Here is a 22,003-nt window from a genome sequence, read left to right as displayed (position 1 = left end):
ATTATACTGCTAATTCTTGATTAACAACCATTTGTACTCCCACACAGCAACCTGAAGGTATCCTTGGTGGTTGGTGTTCCCTGTTGGAGTGTTACCCTAACCCAGGCTTTTGACCTTCAGTCGGCGATGCACTTTCATTTGTCATTGGGGCCAGTGTGGTGTGTAAATGGGCTGCGGATTCTGGTGGCAACTTCCACTGCGTGAACTTTGGGTAGAGTCCAGGATATGTGAACGTAATGGGTGGAGAAGCTGCGGCAGCACTGTGCAGCGAGCGCGGCCAACTGCAGGAAGCCATGCTTCACTGCACCCTTCTTGGAGGCTGGCATACTGGCCCTACCCCTGCTACCCACGGGCCAGGGAAGAGCCCGCAGGTAGGTTCCCAACGCAGGGAGACGCTCGGGGGGAGTCAGCCCCCTCCGGCCACTCACGGAAAAAACCCCTCCCTCCGGGTCTCCGGCGCCCTCCTCCCTCCCAGGCCCCTCCGAGCCGCGCACGCTCGGCCCGCGCGGCCGGCGCTGCCGAGGGCGGCCCTACGTCCCCGCCCCCGCGTGCGCGCCCCCGCCACCCCTCGCCGGCTCGTTCCGGCCTCGGCGCGCCGCCGGCGCCGCCTGCCCCCACCGCCTGGCACACCTCGGCGGCTGCGAGCGGCGCGGGGGAGGGGAAGGGGCCGGGAGGTAGGCCGGGGCTGCGGGCCGGACGCGGCGGCGCGCACGCAGGCCGGGCCTCTCCCGGGCCTTCTCCCTCACGCCGGCTGCGGGGCGGGCGCGCACGCCGAGTGACGCTCGGAGGAGGAAGCGCAGCCCCCTTCCCCTCCCTGGCTGCCCCTGGCCCAGCGGGAGCCCCCCCAGTGCGCCTGTGCGGAGGCCTACTTGATTATGTGTGCCCTCTCCGGGCTCCAGCGTTAGCGGCCGGGTGGAGGTGGGGAGGGAAGAAGACGAGGAGGCGGAGGAGGCGGAGGAGGCGGTGGAGGGGAGGTGGGGGGAGTCAGCAAGGACATGGCTCCTGACTCCTGTGCGGAACGTGAGTGACTGAGCGGCAAAGCCCGAGTGAGCGAGCGGCCGAGCGGCGGGCGGGGGCCGGGGGCGCAGGGAAGGGAGCGGGGGTGGGGCGGCCGTGCGGGGGGGAAGCACTAATTGGCTTGCATGTGTTTTTTAATGGTCCCCCCAACTCCCTCTTAGATGGTCTCTAGCGACCGGCCCGTGTCACTGGAGGACGAGGTCTCCCATAGTATGAAGGAGATGATTGGAGGCTGTTGCGTTTGCTCAGACGAGAGAGGCTGGGCCGAGAACCCGCTGGTTTATTGCGACGGGCACGGCTGCAGCGTCGCGGTGCATCAAGGTAAACACCCAACCGCCCGCCGGGCCGAACCCGGCCTGCTCCCAACCGTCACCGCTTCCCCCACCTTGGCAGCAACTGCCAGTTCCCCTTCCGCCCCTCCCCCCGCCCCGCCCCCGCCCCCGCCCCGCTCCGCGGCCCGGGATTGACTCGGAGGGTCCGCGGCGGGGCGGAGGGGGTGTGGGCTGTGCATGTGGGAGAAAGTGCGTGTGGCCTGGACTGTCACGTGATTCTGCGCTCACTCTCTCAAGTGTCATTTGGCCGCCGCCTGCGCCCGGGAGCCTTGGGGCTGGAGACTTTCCGAGGCGGTGGAGGCCGGGGGTGGGGGTGGGGGGTGGGGCGGGGTGGGGTGGGGGGTGCGGGGTGGCGGCCTGCGCTGCTGGGGCGGCGGGGGCGTGGGGGTGCGCCCCTCGGTGCTGTCACTGTGGCCGTGGGTCCGGGCTTGGGATCGTGGAGGCCCCTCCCCCTTCCCTGGCTGCTCCCGTCTGCCGCAGTGTGTCTGGAGACTTCCTGTGGCATCGAGTCTGGCTCGGGAATGCCGCTCACGGCGCCGGGGCGGGTCGCCGAGTCGGGGGGGGGGGGGGCGGAGGGGGTTGCCGGGGCGCTTCAGGTTAGGGAGGGGAAGCGCCGCTGCTGCACCCCAAGCTTTCTGGCGGAGACCCTGCCGCTGCGGATTGGGAGTTTGCTGCGGAGAAGACGGTGGTGGCCTTCGGTCGCCGCGAGGTTGCTGCTGCAGGAGTGGCTTGGCTGAGCTGCCCTGGGCTGCTGGATGAGGCTGTGGAGGCTGCGTCTGGCGACTTCCTCAGCCCAAGTGACTGAAGAGAAGAGGAGGTGGTGGAGCGGCCAGGGACTTGGGGGAGCACTTTAGCTTATTTCTGGGTGTACCCATTCGGTGAGCTTTCGGGATACTACAGAAAAGCCGGAGGACACCAGTAAGAGTTTTTGGCCATTGAAGTTTCTTTTTCTATGTCAGGTGGTAAGGAAACAACTTAGATAGTTCTGGGGTGGCTCTTCTGCTTTCCCTTTTACTCATTAACCCATCCTGCTTACCATTTCTGAATTTGGCATTGAGTGATGCAGAGATTTAGTAGTGTATTGGGAAAGATATTATCGAATGAGAAAAACTGAACATAAGGGGCAAAAGTTTACTCTTTATAAAATGAAATCTCAGAATGGGTAAGGGAGGCTTAGGTGATAGTGGGTTCATCACAGTGCAGTTATTCCCATTTGTGTTTTGATGAACACCTTCGTCAAAAAATTGGATACCTTCCCTTTTTTAAGGAGTGAGAGCAATGTATGTATATAGATACTGATTTTAAGGTTTTTAGAGCTGATACAAAGCTTTTCCAACACAGTGTTCATTGGCATTTGTGAAGGTATTTCTTAACGAATTGGATGCTAAATTATCAAGTTTGATTAATGTCATCTCCCAGTATAGAAAACATTCATTTAAACATAGTTTTTTTTTTGTCTAGAAGTAGTACTTCTTGATTACATTAAAATAAAAGTTTTTGGACATTGATGCAGTGTTTCTTGACTGATAGGACTTTTTTACACTGATATATTTACAAATTTTATTTTATTATTTTTTAAGATATTTATTTATTCATGAGGGACACAGACATAGGCGGAGCGAGCAGCAGGCTCCACATGGGGAGCCTGATGCGGGACTCCATCCCAGGACCCTGGGATCACAACCTGAGCCAAAGGCAGATGCTCAACCATTGAGCCACCCAGGCATCCCTTTTACAAATTTTATTTATTTTTTTATTTTTATTTTTTTAAATTTTTATTTATTTATGATAGTCACAGAGAGAGAGGCAGAGACACAGGCAGAGGGAGAAGCAGGCTCCATGCACCGGGAGCCTGACGTGGGATTCAATCCCGGGTCTCCAGGATCGCGCCCTGGGCCAAAGGCAGGCACCAAACCGCTGCGCCACCCAGGGATCCCCCCTTTTACAAATTTTAAAAGGGATTTTAAGCTTAGCTTTGGCAGTTTTAAAAATTCGTGCTTTTCTTTTTTTTTTTTTTAAGATTATTTATTTATTTATTCAGAGGGACTGAGAGAGAGAGAGGGGCAGAGACACAGGAAGAGGGAGAAGCAGACTCTACACAAGGAGCCAGATGTGGGACTAGATCTCGGATCCCAGGATCATATTCTGAGCCAAAGACAGATGCTCAGCTGCTGAGCCACCTAGGCATCCTACTACATTTTTTTTCATCTTTTATTTTATTTATGGTTTTATTTATTCATGAAAGAGAGAGAGAGGCAGAGGGAGAAGCAGGCTTCATGCAGGGAGCCCGACGTGGGACCCAGTCCTGGGTCTCCAAGATCAGGCCCTGGGCTGAAGGTGGTAGTAAACCGCTGAGCCACTGGGGCTGCCCTAAAATAAAAAAAAAAATTTTTTTTAAAGAGTTTATTCATTTATTTATGAGAGATACAGAGAGAGGCAGAGACATAGGCAGAGGGAGAAGCAGGCTCCATGCAGGGAGCCCAACATGGGACTTGATCCTGGGCCAAAGGCAGATAGATGTTCAAACCACTGACCCACCCAAGCGTCCCAAAACTTTTTTTTAAAAAACTAGAGTGAGGGGCACCTGTGTACAACTCACTGGTTTTAGTACATTCACAGAGTTTTGCATCTATTACCACACAATTCCAGAACTTTTTTTTTCCTTTTTTTTTTAAACAAAAAGGAAAGGGGAGGAGAAGAAGAAAGGAGAGGAAGAGAGGAAGAGGAGGAGGGCCAGAGGGAGAGAAATAATATTTTTTTAAAGATTTTATTTATTTATTCATGAGAGACAGGGAGAGAGAGAGGCAGAGACACAGGCAGAGGGAGAAGCAGGCCTCACGCAGGGAGCCCGACTTGGGACTTGGTCCCGGGACTCCAGGATCACACCCTGAGCCAAAGGCAGGCGCCAAACCACTGAGCCATCCAGGCATCCCAAGAGTCAGACTCTTTACTGACTGAGCAACCCAGATGCCCCAATTTTCATCAGCCTAACAAAAAAACTTGGACCCATTAAAAGTTACTCTCTATTTGTCCCCAACTCTCTCAACCCTAGGTAACTACTAGGGTGCTTTCTGTCTACTGATTTGCCTATACTGGACAATTTATACAAATGGAAACATGTCACGTTTAATAATATATTTCATTTTCTTCAGTATTTGTTGCTCATTTTGACACGTGATTTGGAAATAGTTTTGTTAGATTATCTAAAATGCTTACTGTTTGTAGGATATAGAATGAATTTCTGAGTTATTTGTAAAAAATCTACGTTAAATTCTCAATATTATCATAAAAATATGTACAATTTGTATTGCTTATACTTATTTAAAATAACAAAAGGCTGGTCTTAACGGTTTTCTAAAATCTCATCCAATTTTTATTAGGTGGTAATGTATGTGCTGAATAAAAATACAAAATGTTTTCATTTTTGTTTTATGTGAATGGTCTGAGAGGTAGTTATTTTAAGAGGGCTTTGACGGACGCCTGGGTGGCTCAGCAGTTGAGCGTCTGTCTTTGGCTCAGGATGTGATCCTGGGGTCTCGGGATGGAGTCCCACATTGGGCTTCCTGCATGGAGCCTGCTTCCTCTGCCTCTGTCTCTGCCTCTCTCTCTCTCTCTCTCTCTCTCTCTCTCTCTCTCTCTGTGTGTGTCTCTGTCTCTCATGAATAAGTAAAATCTTTAAAGATAAAAAAAGGAAGGTTTTGAAAGGGTATTTGATTTTCCATAATTAAAAAAAATTTTAACATATTTTAAAATCTTTTATTTCTCAATAGCTTGCTATGGCATTGTTCAAGTACCCACTGGACCATGGTTTTGCAGGAAATGTGAATCTCAGGAGAGAGCAGCCAGAGTGGTAAGAACTGTTTTTCAAAAACATTAAAGTACTTCAACAAGTAGCTTAGAATGCTACACACTTATGTTACAGTTTGAATGTTTTTCAGCCTTTTGTTCAAATATTTAATTTGGGCCAAATATTGACTTAATAGTTTTAAATCAATTTTATAAACTGTGAAAAACAAATCGAACCACATAAGTATACATTGAGGGATATTTTGAATGGATAAAACAAAGTTGTATTTGGGCTTTAGCTTTGCCTACTGTTTTAGAGGTTAAATTGGTAATTATAGAATGTAATGATAGTAGAACACAAGAAAGTTAAGGTGATAAATCTGCTAGATTTTATTAATGAATAAAAAAAAGACAAGAGTTTAATTTAACCCCTCCTACCTTTTTTTTTTTTTTTTTTTTTTTTACTGCATCTGCACGTGTATAGTTTAACGTTGAACTCTCAGTATTTTTAGACATTCAGTCCCTTTGGCAAAGCAATATACAAATCTTTTTTTTACTTAGCTGGCTACCTTCTTTCTGAACATTTTTGTAAACTTGTAATCATAAAGGAGGTATGTTTATTCTTTATGGCCCAAAGCATTTTTTTCAATTGAACTTCTGGAAATATCAGGGAGAAATAGATTTAATCTTCATTAATCATATAGAAGTATTACCATTTGCAATGTGATAGTTCCTTCTTTTTCGTGTTGCTTAGAGAATTTGACAGAAGGTAGAAAACATTTAAACATTTTGACTTATCTACCTTCATATGTAGCATGGAAGCTTTTTATTTTTGCCTAGGCAATTTTTGATCAGAAGTAATGAGTGAGTAGCCTATCTAGGTTTGTGAAATTCAGAGCAGTGTTCTGTTCATATGTTTCGTTTGTGTGTGAGAATGCACTGTGGCAGAATTATAGCTATATTAGCTTTGCAATAATGGGAAATAGCAAGGAGAGGACAAAATCCGTAATATAAATTCTGGGATTTGATGTATGCATAGGTCTCCTTTTGTTTTTTCCTCTTTGTAGCATGTTATGGTTTTGGAGTTGATGGGAGCTAACCAAGCTAAGGAAGTTATGCTGTTACTCATTAGTAAACACTGATTGTAAGATGAAGCTCCCGGGAATGTCATAGTAGATTCAAAGTCAGAGAAAGATTAGAAAATAGGAAGATAGGTATCAAGCGGGGAGATAAAGCGGTGAGAATGGGGAGTGGTAGAATGCCAGTATTATTTGCCTTAAATGCCACTTGTTGCCTGTTTTTTTTTTTTTTTTTTTTTAAAGATCTTATTTATTCATTAGAAGACACAGAGAGGGGCAGAGACACAGGCAGAGGGAGAAGCAGGCTCCATGCAGGGAGCCCGATGTGGGACTTGATCACACCCTGGGCCGAAGGGAGACACTCAACTGCTGAGCCACCTAGGCGTCCCTTGTTGCCTGTTTTTATTTATTTATTTATTTATTTATTTATTTATTTATTTATTTATTTATTTATGATAGTCACAGAGAGAGAGGGGGGGGGGGGCAGAGACACAGGCAGAGGGAGAAGCAGGCTCCATGCAGGGAGCCCGATGTGGGACTTGATCCCGGGTCTCCAGGATCATGCCCTGGGCCAAAGGTGGCGCTAAACTGCTGAGCCACCCAGGGATCCCTTTATTTTATTTTTTAAAAAAGATTTTATTTATTCATTCATGAGAGAGAGAGGCAGAAGCAGGCTCCCCGCGGGGAGCCTGATGTGGGACTTGGTCTCAGTACCCTGGGATCATGACCTGAGCCAAAGGCAGATGATCAACCATTGAGCCACACAGGTGCCCCAATAAAATCTTTTCATTTTTTTTAAAGATTTATTTATTCATGAGAGACACACAGAGAGGCAGAGACAGGCAGAGGGAGAAGTAGGCTCTACGCAGGGACTCCAGTGTGGGACTTGAGCCTGTGGGATCACGCCCTGGCCCTGAACTGAAGTAGAGGCTCAGCCTCTGAGCCACGAAGCACCCTCCCCCCACCAGTGAAATCTTTAAAAAGAGAAAAATTCTCCCTCTCTGTCTCTTGCTTGCTTGTGCTCCTGTGTATGTGTGTGGACTCTCAAATAAGTCTTTAAAAAATTTTTATTTTTAACTAATCTCTATACCCAACAAGAGGCTTGAACCACAACCCTGAGATCCAGAGTCTCATGTTCTACCGACTGAAGCAGTCAGGCACCCCAAGGGGATTTTTATTTATTTTTATTTTATTTTTAAAAAGATTTTATTTATTTATTCATGAGAGATAGAGACAGACACAGGCAGAGGGAGAAGCAGGCTCCATGCAGGAAGCCCACTGTGGGACTGGATCCTGGGTCTCTAGGATCATACCTGGGTTGAAGGCAGGCACTAAACTGCTGAGCCACCCGGGCTGCCCAAGGGAATTTTTATTTTAAAGGTTTTATTTGCCTATTTATTCATGAGGGACACAGAGAGGGGGAGTGGCATAGAAGAAGCAGGCTCCCTGCAGGGAGCCTGATGTGAGACTCGATCCCAGGACTCCGGGATCACACTTTGAGCTGAAGGCAGACAGACATTGAACTGCTGAGTCACCCAGGTGTCCCCCCAGGGGCATTTTAATATAAGGATATGAGAGCCAAGAAGCCTAACATGGAAATGTATCCATAACTTAGAAAGGGAATTGCAGCCCCCCGGGGCCCAGAGGTTTAGCGCCGCCTTCAGCCCGGGGTGTGATCCTGGAGACCTGGGATCGAGTCCTGCGTCCGGCTCCCTGCACGGAGCCTGCTTCTCCCTCTGCCTGTGTGTATGTGAGTCTCTCTGTCATGAATAAATAAATAAAATCTTAAAAAAAACAAAAGGGAATTAAATTAATTTTTTTTTTTAAGATTTATCTATTTATTTTAGAGGCAGAGTATGAGCTGGAGGAGGGCCAGGGGAGAGAATCTTCCAAGTAGACTACCCACTTAGCAAGGAACCAGATAAAGGGCTGTATCCCATAGCCCATTAGATCATAAATTGAGGGATCCCTGGGTGGCGCAGCGGTTTGGCGCCTGCCTTTGGCCCAGGGCATGATCCTGGAGACCCGGGATCGAATCCCACATCGGGCTCCCGGTGCATGGAGCCTGCTTCTCCCTCTGCCTGTGTCTCTGCCTCTCTCTCTCTGTGACTATCATAAATAAATAAAAATTAAAAAAATTAAAAAAAAAAAAAAAAAGATCATAAATTGAGCTGAAAGCAAGAATTGAATGCTTAACCTACTTGAGTCACCCAGGTGCCCCAAATTAGTCTTTTTTAGAAGTAAAGCCTTCCCTTTCAGTAATTATTACGTTGTTTTTAAAGTAATGAACTCATGACTCTGAGAAGTCAGGTGTTCAGTAGACTGTCAACCAGGCATCTCAAGAATTAAATTCGTCTTTTACAAAAGATGTATTTGTTCATGAGAGACACAGGCAGAAACATAGGCAGAAAGAGAAGCAGGCTCCCTGTGGGGAACCCGATGCAAGACTCGATCCCACGACCCAAGCCAAAGGCAGGTGCTCAACTACTGAGCCACCCAGGCATCCTGAATTGAATTAGTCTTAATCTTTTTTCTGCTTTCATCTGTGTGTCTGTTTTATTCTTTTCCTTTCTGCAGGTTTTCTCTGCTACTGGCTGTTTATTGTCAGATTCTATGTTAAATGTTGTATAACAAGTGTCTGGGTTAATCATCTTATCAAACCTTTGAGTTATTTTGTTGCTCATTTTATGGATAAAGACCTCATAGTTTTAAGAGAAAGGGAGATCCAGTTGGAAAGCTCTCAAGCATCATATTCTGTATTGCCTCCTGTGGTGAAAAGCGGCCATACTTCAGCTCTTAATATTTTCTATTTTCTGTCTCAGGAGACTAAATCTCAGGCTTAGTCTCATGTTCCTTTGGGTAAAAAAAAAACTGAGTTGGCTTGGATAAGGTGCCTAGCTCTGGACCATGACCTTAGATAAGGTGCCTAGCTCTGGACCCTATGGTTGCTTAGACACAGGGAGGGGTCTCTGGGTTTGGGATAGCTCAATTCTCAGACAAGGGATATGTGAGCTGATAGAACCTTGGCAGATAATGAAGAGTAAAAACCGAAATAATAAAGTTGTAATTTCAGACAAGTGGTTTGGTAGAATATGCAGTGTATTTGGGAAGGGAGGTTAGAAACTGAAAGAGATGATACTACAGTAAAAGTGTGAGAGTAGAAAGCAGGGAGTAGAAAAGGAGGGCATTTTGAAGCATAAAATGACAGAAATGGATATTGGATAAAAGAAAGGGAATAATCAGATACAGTTCTTAGTTCAAGGTTAATTACTGGAATGGTGATACCGTTAATAGTCACAGCGTAATGGTAATCAAGAAAGAACAGCAAATTTGAAAAATAAGGAAAGTTCTGTTTTGGGCATGTTGGTTTTGATGCTGCTAGGATTTTTCATTGAAAATTAAGGGTTAAGTAATGGAGTCAAGTTCGAATTGGAGCTGCGCAGAAGGAAGACTGGGAACCAAATGACTTTTTTTTTTTTTTTTTTGGTTAGAGGGTTAAAAAATGAAGACCGTTGGCCGTGGCGAGTATCCACTTTTGGGGAGAATAAGAGAACAAGTTACCAAGGATGGATAACGAAGTATCAGGAAAGGAACAGACAGTTGGTTTTTCAGGAGGGAATTGGTAGTGACATTGCTGTAAGGATTCTGGAGGACTGAGAGAGAAGAGTTTCTGAGACCAAAGCTGTGGTTGCCTGGTTTGGGCAGAACTCTCCTTACAGGGCACTGAGGAGAGCAGAGGTTGTAGGGTTAGACTGAATGTTGAAAAAGGAAGGAAAGGGAAAGTATAAGGTAAAGACTGAGGGAGAGTTTTGTTGGTTTTTGAGGGAAACTCTCTGTAGGTAGGCATTGATTGTTCAGAAAAAGCACTTGAATTGCTTTATCTCAAGTGAACATGTATTTTTGGTGAAGAATTTTGATTAGAATTAACACTGTTTAGTAACTATTGTCTGGCGGTTAGAGGTTAAAACATTGATGACTATTTTGTTTTTAATGGACATCTGTTCTTAATAACCACAGGCTGAAGAGACTTATTAGAAATATTATCTATTTATATGATTTTAATGGGATAGAGGATATGTTTGATTTTAAATATTCTACTTTGGAAACATGATGAGAGTTTATTGTGCAAAAAAATAAAATGGCCAAAAGCCCGTTAAGAATTTGCGTTATTTAGGTATCGCTATTCTAGCTCTAAATGAAGGCTATTTTCTACAGGAAGTGAGATGTAACTTTTTCCTACTGTTCTGCCTTTTAAAATTTTAGTTCTTCCTGGCTTCTTAACATTGTCAGGAAAGAACTGCTGGAGGTAATGTAAATCAAGATTTTAGGGATTGACCTAGGATGATACTTTTTTTTTTTTTTAAAGATTTTATTATTCATGAGAGAGAGAGAGAGAGGCAGAGACACAGGCAGAGGGAGAAGCAGGCTCCATGCAGGGAGTCCAGTGTGGGACTCTATCCCAGGACCCTGGGATCACGCCCTGAGTCAAAGGCAGATGCTCAACCACTGAGCTACCCAGGCGTCCCGCACATTTAATTTTTTAATTTTTGCTTAATGAAGATATGTAATGCAAAAAAGTCATTGTAAATCTATAAAACCATCTAGACTATAAACTTAATTACAATAATTATGTATTTACGTTTAATTTTATGAAGTAAAGATACATTAATATATTATAGTTATGAATATAGAACATATTCTCCACCCAGAATGAACTAAGGTGGATTCTTCATATTTACTTCAAATCTTGCCTTCCTTAAAATAATAAATAAAAAAATTAAGTTGAAATACTTTTTATACTCTCCCTAGTCTGGGTCATCCATTATCCTTTTAGTGTCTTTTGGGACCATCTCTCTCCCCCTGACCCCACCCTTTTGTTTTTTGCAGTTTCTTTGGGATATAATTGCCCTATAACATTGTATTGATTTAAGGTATACAATGTAATGATTTGAGAGATATATACATATATCTTTCAAAATGATTACCACAGTGAGTTTAAGTTAACATCTATCACCTCACATACTTGCAAATTTCCTTTTTTTTTTTTTTTAAGATTTTATTTATTAGAGAAGGAACGGGGTGGGGTGGGGTGGGGTGGGGTGGGGTGGGGAGGACGGGCAGGGCAGAGGGAAAAGCAGGGTTCCCTCTGAGCCCAACATAAGGCTTGATCCCAGGACCCCAGGATCATGACCTGAGCCAAAGGAAGTTGACAACCACCTGAGCCACCCAGGGGCCCCTGCAATTTTCTTTTTTCTTTTTTTTAAATTTTTATTTATTTATGATAGTCACACACCCAGAGAGAGAGAGAGAGGCAGAGACATAGGCAGAGGGAGAAGCAGGCTCCATGCACCGGGAGCCCGACCTGGGATTCGATCCCGGGTCTCCAGGATCGCGCCCTGGACCAAAGGCAGGCGCCAAACTGCTGCACCACCCAGGGATCCCCAGTTTTCTTTTCTTTTGATCAGAACCTTGAAGATTTATTCTTGGGGCGTATGGCTGGCCCAGTTGGTAGAGCATAGGACTTGTCATTTCAGGGTTGTGAGTACAAGTGCCATTTCATTTGGGTGTAAGCTTACTTGAACACACACACACACACATACACACAAAACTTAAAAGGATTTAGCAACTTTCATTTACACAATACAGTTTTGTTGACTATAGTTACCATACTGTATATTCCGTTCCTAAAACTTACTGTATAACTGGAAGATTTTACCATTTGATTGACCATCTCACCCCGTTTCCATGAACCATCCAGTGCTTCTGGCAACCACCACTGTTCTCTGTTTTTATGAGATTGGTTTTTCTAGATTCCATATATTATAAGGGAGGTATAATACAGACTGTCCTTGATTTAGGATTTTTTAAAAAATTTTTACTTATTTATGATAGTCACACAGAGAGAGAGAGAGGCAGAGACATAGGCAGAGGGAGAAGCAGGCTCCATGCACCGGGAGCCCGATGTGGGACTTGATCCCGGGTCTCCAGGATTGCGCCCTGGGCCAAAGGCAGGCGCCAAACTACTGCTCCACCCAGGGATCCCTGATTGAGGATTTTTTGACTTTACAGTTGTGTGAGGGATCCCTGGGTGGCGCAGCGGTTTGGCGCCTGCCTTTGCCCCAGGGTGCGATCCTGGAGACCCGGGATCGAATCCCACATCGGGCTCCCGGTGCATGGAGCCTGCTTCCTCCCTCTGCCTGTGTCTCTGCCTCTCTCTCTCTCTCTGTATCTGTCATAAAAAAAAAAAAAAAAAAAAAAAAATACAGTTGTGTGAAAGCAGTATGTATTCAGTAGAAACTGTATTTCAGATGTTTTTTTTTTTGATTTTTCTTTTTATTTATTCATGAGAGACACAGAGAGAAAGAGAGAGAGAGAGAGGCAGAGACCCAGGCAGAGGGAGAAGCAGCCTCCATGCAGGAAGCCTGATGTGGGACTCGATCCTGGGACTCCAGGATCACGCCCTGGGCCAAACGCAGGCGCTAAACCACTGAGCCACCCAGGGATCCCAGATCTTGTGTTTTGATCTTTTCCCAGGCTAGTGATACATAATAGTACAATACACTTGTGATGCTGGGAAGCAGAAGCTAGCCAACGCTGCCACTCAGCTGCCAACTTGATCAAGAGGGTAAATAGATGCACTTAGAACCATTCTTTTTTTTTTTTTTAAGATTTTATTTATTCATGAGAAAGACAGAGAGAGAGAGAGGCAGAGACACAGGCAGAGAGAGAAGCAGGTTCCATGCAGGGAGTCTAATGTGGGACTCCATCCTGGGACTCCAGGATTATGCCCTGAGCCAAAGGCAGATGCTTAACCACTAAGCCACCCAGGCGTCCCAACTTAGGATATTTTCAATTTAAGGGCTTATTGGAGCATAACTCCATTGTACATGGAGAAAGATGTGATTTTGTTTCACTTAACATAATGCCCACAAAGTCCATCTGTGTTGTTGCTAACAGCAAGATTTCCTTCTTTTTTTTTTTTTTTTTTTTTTTTAAAGATTTTATTTATTTATTCATGATAGTCACAGAGAGAGAGAGAGGCAGAGAGACACAGGCAGAGGGAGAAGCAGGCTCCATGCACTGGGAGCCCGATGTGGGATTCGATCCCGGGTCTCCAGGATCGCGCCCTGGGCCAAAGGCAGGCGCCAAACCGCTGCGCCACCCAGGGATCCCCCGATTTCCTTCTTTTTTATGGCTGAATAATATTCCTGTGTGTGTATTCTCATTGTCAACGTTTTAATATTTATACTACATTATGTATCCATAAATGTCATCTAGTGTTATTTTATAGGAATGGTATCGTATATGTGTTCTGCAACTTGTGATATACTGCATTAATACATACTGATTTAGATCATCCTTTTTATCAGCTAGTTTATATTTTGTTACAGAATATACTGCAATTTAAAATCCTTTTTAAATTTTTATGTTTTTGAATTTAATTTCCTTGTTCATCATCATTTAGGTTTCTGATTTTTCACAATCACAGATAGTTCTGCAATGAACGTATTTGTAGACATGGTAAAGCTTGGTGTTATTTTTTTTTAAAGAGATAGTGGGGGAGGGGCAAGGGAGAGGGAGAGAGAATCTTAAGTGGGCTCCATGCCCAATGTGGAACCTGATGCGGGCCTTGATCTCACAATCCTGAGATCGTGACAGCTGAAATCAGGTGTCAGATGTTTTTTTTTTCTTTTTTTAAATCCATGATATTTATTTTATTTTTAAAAGATTTTATTTATTCGTGAGAGACACACACACACACACACGCGCGCACACACACACACACACACACACACACACAGAGGCTGAGACACAGGCAGAGGAAGAAGCAGGTCCATGCAGGGAGCCTGATATGGGACTTGATCCTGGGTCTCCAGGATCACACCCTGGGCCAAAGGTGGCGCTAAACTGCTGAGCCACTCAGGGATCCCAGGTGTCAGATGTTTAAAACCAGCTGAGCCACCCACGTGCCCCATGAAGCTTGGTGTTTTTAAAAAATATAGTCTGAGAGTCTATTAATAGGGAGGTTTTAATTCATTTACATTTATAGTAGTGGTACATTTGAGATTATACTTAAAAAAATACTTAAAAAATACTGTGTTGATTTGGAGAGTATTATTTCTTTTCTTTCTTCTTTTTAAGACTTTATTTATTCATGAGAGACACAGAGGCCAGAGACATAGGCAGAGGGAGAAGTAGGCTCCTCACAGGGATCTTTTTTTTTTTAAATTTTGTTTATTCATGATAGTCTCACACACACACACACACACACACAGAGGCAGACACATAGGCAGAGGGAGAAGCAGGCTCCTTGCAGGGAGCCTGATGCAGGATTCAATCCCGGGTCCCCAGGATCGCGCCCTGGGCCAAAGGCAGGCCCTAAACTGCTGTGCCACCCAGGGATCCCCTCCTCACAGGGATCCTGATGTGGGACTTGATCCCTGAACTGGGATCATTCCCTGAGCCAAAGGCAGACTCTCAACCGCTGAGCCACCCAAGTTGGGTGGGTTTCTTGTTAGTGATTTCCTTAAAAATTTTTTTTTCCTTAAAATTTTAATGTGCATACTTTGTATTTTCAACGAGTCAAAAAGTAATGCTTTTTGAGCATTACTCAAAAAGTAATAGCCAAAGGTCTCAGGATGCCTTGTGTTCCCTCTCTTTCCCTTGCAAAATTTGTGTTATTGTTGTCTGTATTTTAATCCCCCATTCTTTCATTCATTCGTTCGTTCGTTCATTCATTCATTCATTCATTCATTCATTCATTCATTGATGGGGGAGAGGGTGAGAGAGAGAATCTTAGCTAGGCCCTGAGCTCAGCTCTAGCTCGATGTGGGGCTTGATTTTACAAAGCTGAGATCGTGACCTGAGCTGAAATCAGGAGTCAGATGCTTGACCAACTGAGCCATCAGGTGTCCCAAGTTCCACCTTACTTTTAATCTCTCAAATTAGTAGTTGTGTGTGTTTAAATTTTTTTTAATTTTTAAATTTAATTTTTTTAGATTTAAAAAAAATCCTGGAGCCCACTGCAGGACTTGATCCCTGGACCCATGATTATGCCCTGAGCTGAAGGCAGACGCTCAACTGCTGAGCCACTCAGGCGTCCCTTTTTTAAGGATTTTATTTTAAAGATTTTATTTATTTATTCATTAGAGAGACAGAGGGGGGCGGGGGGGAAAGACACAGGCAGAGGGAGAAGCAGGCTCCATGCAGGGAGCCAGATGCGGGACTTGATCCCAGGTCTCCAGGATCAGGCCCTGGGCTGAAGGCAGCGCTAAACCGCTGAGCCACCCGGGCTGCCCATTTTAAGGATTTTAAAAATTTATTTAAGACATAGGCAGAGGAAGAAGCAGGCTCCCTGCAGGGGGAGCCTGATGTGGGACTTGATGCCAGGACTCTGGGGATCATGACCCGAGGTGAAGGCAGATGCCCAACTGACTGAGCCACTCAGGTGCCCCAATCTGTGTTTTTTTTTTTTTTTTTAATCTGTGTTTTTTTAATAGGTGTTTGTAATTTAGATGTTACATTACTGAAGTTTTACTCAACTTAGTTTTTTGTTTTTCTTGCTGCTTTATGGGTCATTTCCTTTTTTTTTTTTTTGGTAATTAATGCACAGTTCTAGGGTTTCCTTCCAGCGTCTGTCTAGTAAATAGTTAAGTAAGCTATATGTCCTTTTATGTCTAAGAATGTTATTAGTTCACTCTCTTGTATGGTAGTTTGAATTCTAGAGTAATAGTGGTTTTCCTGTAAGTAAAGGTTTTATTCTAGTTTGCCTTTTGGTATCTAATTGTGGTAAATAGAACATCTGTTGACTGTTTATCCTTCTTCAGAATTGATTTGCTTTTTCATTCTGTAGACTCCATGTTTTTTTCTATCTTGGAAAATTTTCTGCTCCTTCTTCAGTTATCACCTTCCCATTTGATTCTCTTCTGGATCTGTTATTTAGGTATATGCTTGGGATTCTTGTTCTGTTCTTCATGTCTTAATTTTTCGTATTTTCTATTTTATTTTTCCATTATAGATAATCTCTTCAGTCTTTTTTTTATATTTTATTTATTTATTCATGAGAGACAGAGAGAGAGAGAGAGAGAGAGAGGGAGGGAGGGAGGCGCAGAGACACAGGCAGAGGGAGAAGCAGGGTCCATGCAGGGAGCCCGATGTGGGATTAGATCCTGGGTCTCGGGATCCCTGGGTGGCGCAGTGGTTTGGCGCCTGCCTTTGGCCCAGGGCGCGATCCTGGAGACCCGGGATCGAATCCCACGTCGGGCTCCTGGTGCATGGAGCCTGCTTCTCCCTCTGCCTATGTCTCTGCCCCTCTCTCTCTCTCTCTCTCTGTGACTATCATAAGTAAATAAAAAAAAAAAAAAAAAAAAAAAAAAAAAAGGATAGATCCTGGGTCTCCAGGATCACACGCTGGGCTGAAGGCTGCGCCAAACTGCTGAGCCACTGGGGCTGCTGTCTCTTCAATCTTAAATTTTGTCTTTAAATTAGTCTTAAATTTTTGTCTTAAAATTTATGCTTATTCAGTTAGTGAAGTTTTTTTTTAGTAAACCATATCTACGGTTTCTAGTTTATTTTTCAATTTGCTTTTTTTCCATAGTGTTTTGTTGTTATTGCCTTATGGATTATAATCCTTTTAGTATTTGAACATTTAAAACATACTTCTTTTAGGGGCATCTGGCTGGGACAGTCATTAGGGCATGTGACTCTTTAAAAAAAAAATTATTCATGAGAGAGAGAGAGAGAGAGAGAGAGAGAGAGGCAGAGACACAGGCAGAGGGAGAAGCAGGCTCCATGCTGGGAGCCTGATGTGGGACTTGATCCCAGGTCTCCAGGATCATGCCTTGGGCCGAAGGTGGAGCTAAATTGCTGAGCCACCCGGGCTGCCCAGGGCATGTAACTCTTGATCTCACAGTCGTGAATTCAAGTCCCACATTTCGGCATAGAACTCACTTAAAAAATACTTATTTTAATACTTCACAGAGATTTTGGATCTTTCATTTGTTTTGTTAACTCTGGTGGTAGACATCTTCAGATACTTTGTAATTTTTGGCTATGAGCTATTCCTCAGGAGTTGTTCTCTGTGGATTCCTGTTCTTCTGGGAATATAGGAAAGATGTTTCTATGGGGAATTTGTGCATTTGCTGTTTCTGAAGAACCATGTTTGGCCCCTAAGACAGACTAGATTACAGTAGCTTCTGCAAATAGGACTTTACAAATTTACAAATTCTTTCATTTAAAAGGAGTTCAAAAGACTTTTAAAAGCTTTTTTGGCAACTCTGTAACATTATTAGGGGTCAGGCTTTTTCTGTCCTCCTCTTATACCAACCTTAGCACCTGGTTTTCATTTTCAGGGTTGTTGCACAGTCAGAACATGGCAGATGGAACTGCAGTCATTGTGACCTGCAGAAAGAAGTTCTTGGCAGAAGTGGGGAGATGGTAGAGTTAAAAGTGGTTTCCTTCCCAGCTGACTTCTCTTAAGTTTTCCTGAAGTCCTAGTCAACAAATTATGCTTAATTTTACTGGCTTTTAATTGTTAGACTTCAAAATATGGGTCAGCTGAATAAAATTGGCATTTTGTTAAGAGGCGAGAATGGTAGAATGGATTTAAGTTGGATTCCCAACTTAAATCAGACTCTGTCAGAGTTTGCCTACTGGAGTTCACTGCTCCAGACTGATTTTAAAAAATACTTTATTTATTCATGAGAGACACAGAGAAGGAGGCAGAGACATAGGCAGAGGGAGAAGCAAGGCTTCCTTTGGGGAGCCTGATGCAAGACTTGATCCCAGGACCCCGGGATCACGCCCTGAGCCAAAGGCAGATGCTTAACCACTGAGCTACCCAGGAGTCCTCCTCCAGAGTGATTATTAAGTTTGTTTCTTGACGTGGGTACCCTTTTGATAATGGATTTTGGGCTCCATAGGCTTGAGTTTCTGGTTTTATTTTTTTTAAAGATTTTATTTATTCATGAGAGACACCCAGAGAGAGAGGCAGAGACACAGGCAGAGGAAGAAGCAGGCTCCACGCAGGGACCCCACTGTGGGACTCGATCCCAGGTCTCCAGGATCACATCCCAGGCTGAAGGCAGCGCTAAACTGCTGGGCCACCGGGGCTGCCCAGAGTTTCTGGTTTTATTAGAGTGACTCCTTTACTCATGTCCAGAACCAGCATCTCACTTCAGTGCTTCTTTGGTCTAGGCCATGTTTTTCTATGATTCCTATTTGGTTGTGTAAAAAAAGGCCCTTAACAGCTCCTGTCCTTATGCAGGGAACCCAGTTAGAACTTTTTTTTGTTGTTGCGTGTCTAGGGTCTGTGCTTGTGTCATAGTCAACTCCAATCTATAGGGTATATATTAGATCTGATACTGTCATTGACTACCTCAGATTCAACTAATGTTAATTCTTTTAGCTTTTTTTTTTTTTAAGATTTTATTTATTTATTCATGAGAGACACAGAGAGAGGCAGAGAAGCAGGCTCCATGCAGGGAGCCTGATGTGGGACCCAGCTCAACTGCTGAGCCACCCAGGTGTCCCTAGCTTTTCTTTTTTATTTCTGCCACCTGGAGATTAACCTTTATCTACATAATTAAAATTGTTTTCGAATTTATTGTTGATTTCGGAGTACAGGAAGGCAGGTATAGTTTCAAAATTGCATATATAACTTTATTTCTGTACAAGCTCCTTAGCTTATATATTTTAAATAGAATGTCTTCAGAGGTAAACATATGTTAGCATTTTTCTCCTATTGATGAATCATATCTAATATTTGCCTTTAAATTTCTCATAGTACATTAAATTCTTATAGCTTTAAAAGGTACTTTTAGAAAGTTAACATGTAGTGCTTAACATTATAGATAAAATAGTAAGTGGCCAATTTCTGTTGTCTCTCTTGATTCTTCTTTTAGTATGAGAAAAGCCTAAAATAATGGCTGACAAGTAAGTGCTTAATACTTGTTTGTATCCTTTTCTAACCTACCTATGCAACTAGTAAGGGAAATTAAATCCTAGGAGTATATTGATATCTTGCCCAGCATATTGTATCTATTTGTTCCCTTTTTTTTTTTTTTTTAGTTTTAGATTTAATTTCAATGTTTATCAAAGTGGTAAATGCATAGTCAAAGTCAGGTATTAACTAAAACTTCTCTCACACAAACAAAATAGAACCTTGCTTCTCGATTCTTGAATATTCATCTCATTCCCCCAAAGCAATCTCTTTTTGGTTGTTACATTTTAGCTCTTCTGGTAGTTACATGAATATTTCTGAAAGGAATGTATAAGCAGCTATTGTTTTCTAAAGTTTACTTAAAAAATTGTTTTTTAAAGATTTTATTTATTTATTTACGAGAGACAGAGAGAGAGGCAGAGACAGAGGCAGAGACAGAGGGAGAAGCAGGCTCCATGCAGGGAGCTCGACGTGGGACTTGATCCTGGGTCTCAAAGATCATGCCCTGGGCTAAAGGCGGCGCTAAACTGCTGAGCCACCTGGGCTGCCCTCTTTATTTATTTTGGATATTAATCACTTATCAGATCATTTGCAGAGATTTTCTCCCATTCAATGAGTTGCCTTTTCATTTTGTTGAGGGTTTCTTTTGCTCTGCAAAAGTGTTTTATTTTGATGTAGTCCCAGTGGTTTATTTTTGCTTTTGTTTCCCTTGCCTGAGGAGACATATCTAGAAAAATGTTTCGATGGTTTATGTCAAAGATATTAAACTGCTAGTGTTTTCTTCTAGGAGTTTTCTGGTTTCCTGTCAAACATTTTAGGTCTTTAATCCATTTTTGAGGGCTTTTTTTTTTGTTATGATTTTATTTATTCATAAGAGAGATAGGCAGAGGGAAAAGCAGGCTCCTTGTGGGGATCCTGATGTGGGGCTTGATCCCAGGACCCCTGGGATCACTAGCTGAGCCAAAGACAGATGCTCAAACCACTGAGCCACCCAGGTGCCTCTGAATTTATTTTTGTGTGCGACTAAGAAAGTGATCTAGTTTTCCCAGTACCATTTGTTGAAGAGGCGGTCTTTTCTCCATTGTACATTCTTGCTTCTTTTGTTCCAGATTAATTGACCATAAAAGTGTGGGGTTATTTCTGAGCTCTCAATTCTCTTCCACTGATCTATGGGTTTGTTTTTGTGCCAGTACCATACCGTTTTGATTATTATAGTATAGTATATCTTGAAATCTGGGCTTGTGATACCTCCAGCGTTGGTCTTCTTTCTCATGATTGCTTTGACCATTTGGAGTCTTTGGTGGTTCCATACAAATTTTAGGGTATTTTTTTTTTTAAGATTTTATTTATTCATGAGACAGAGAGAGAGAGAGAGAGCCAGAGACACAGTCAGAGTCTGGAGAAGCAGGCTTCATGTAGGGAGCCCGATGTAGGATTCGATCCGGGGACCCCAGGACCATGCCGTGGGCCAAAGGCAGACGCTCAACCGCTGAGCCATCCAGGGATCTCCCCTAATGTTTTTTTTTTTTTTTTTTTAAATTTTTTATTTATTTATGATAGTCACACAGAGAGAGAGAGAGAGGCAGAGACACAGGCAGAGGGAGAAGCAGGCTCCATGCACCGGAGCCCGACATGGGACTCGATCCGGGTCTCCAGGATCGCGCCCTGGGCCAAAGGCAGGCGCCAAACCGCTGCGCCACCCAGGGATCCCCTCCCCTAATGTTTTTAAAACTTTTTTTTTTTTTAAAGTTTTTTTTTTTTTTTTAAATTTTTATTTATTTATGATAGTCACACAGAGAGAGAGAGAGAGAGAGAGAGAGGCAGAGACATAGGCAGAGGGAGAAGCAGGCTCCATGCACCGGGAGTCCGACGTGGGATTCGATCCCGGGTCTCCAGGATCGCGCCCTGGGCCAAAGACAGGCGCTAAACCGCTGTGCCACCCAGGGATCCCTTAAAACATTTTTTTACTTATTTATTCATGAGAGAGACAGAGGCAGAAACAGGTAGAGGGAGAAGCAGGATCCTGTGGGGAGCTCGATGTGGACCTCGATCCCAGGACCCCAGGATCATGACCTGAGCTAAAGGTAGATGCTCAACCACTCAGCCACCCAGGTGCCCCACAAATTTTAGTTTTATTGTACTTATGTGAATAATGTTTGTGTTTTGTTAGGGATTGCAACCTGCTTTAGGTTGTAAGGACATTTTAATAATACCTGTTCTTCCATTGCATGAGTATGGGATAATGTCTTTATTTTTTTATTTTTTTTTTAAAAGATTTTATTTATTAATGAGAGATATACACAGAGACAGAGACATAGGCAGAGGGAGAAGCAGGCTCCCCGCAAGAAGCCCGATGTAGGACTCTATCCTGGACCCTGGAATCATGCTCTGAACTGAAGGCTGACTCTCAACCACTGAGCTACCCAGGCGTCCCATGGAATATCTTTTGGATGCAATTTTTCTCTTAACTGTGAGGATGTTAGTCAGAGGGGTTTTGTTTTGTTTTGTTTTGTTTTATTTCAGTTTTCTGAAGTTTTCGTCTGCTCCTGGGACTTTTTTCCTCAGTCAGAATTCATTTGTATCATTGTCTTGCTGGAGACCTTGTTTATTACAAAGGTGGTGACTCTTAGGCACCTATTTGAATTAAAGACAAACTTGTAATGAGTTGATTGGAAGTTCTGTGTGTGTGGTAGGGATTGTTGCAAGTTGGCTTCCTTATAGGTGATCTGAGCGGATTCTTTTATTAGGAGACCACCAGCTGGTTAGTGTATTGAGAGGGAAATATTCCAGTCATCTTTTTGGGATTGACTAACCTGGTTACCAGTATTCTTTGAGCCAGATGTTTGCTG

General features: G+C 43.6%; 1 protein-coding gene across 22 annotated transcripts in view; it reads left to right on the top strand.

Moving 5' to 3' along the window:
- The first annotated feature begins 249 nt into the window (after nt 1–249).
- MLLT10 (MLLT10 histone lysine methyltransferase DOT1L cofactor) overlaps nt 250–22,003 on the top strand; it is a 251,054-nt gene continuing 229,300 nt past the window's right edge. For 5 of the 22 annotated variants that reach the window (XM_025464011.3, XM_025464010.3, XM_025464008.3 and 2 more), the window contains exons 1-3: nt 299–371; nt 1,179–1,338; nt 5,120–5,199. In XM_025464011.3, the coding sequence (XP_025319796.3) occupies nt 1,179–1,338; nt 5,120–5,199 (240 nt within the window). In that variant the 5' untranslated portion in view covers nt 299–371. Of the gene's footprint in view, nt 372–583; nt 675–708; nt 1,047–1,178; nt 1,339–1,954; nt 2,268–5,119; nt 5,200–22,003 lie in introns of those variants that run through there. The other 17 variants (XM_025463997.3, XM_025463998.3, XM_025463996.3 and 14 more) reach the window with 13 other exon arrangements.

This window comes from Canis lupus, chromosome 2 (genome assembly GCF_003254725.2).
Source record: "Canis lupus dingo isolate Sandy chromosome 2, ASM325472v2, whole genome shotgun sequence".
NCBI lineage: Eukaryota > Metazoa > Chordata > Mammalia > Carnivora > Canidae > Canis > Canis lupus.
This window is presented reverse-complemented; position numbering and strand designations above follow the sequence as displayed.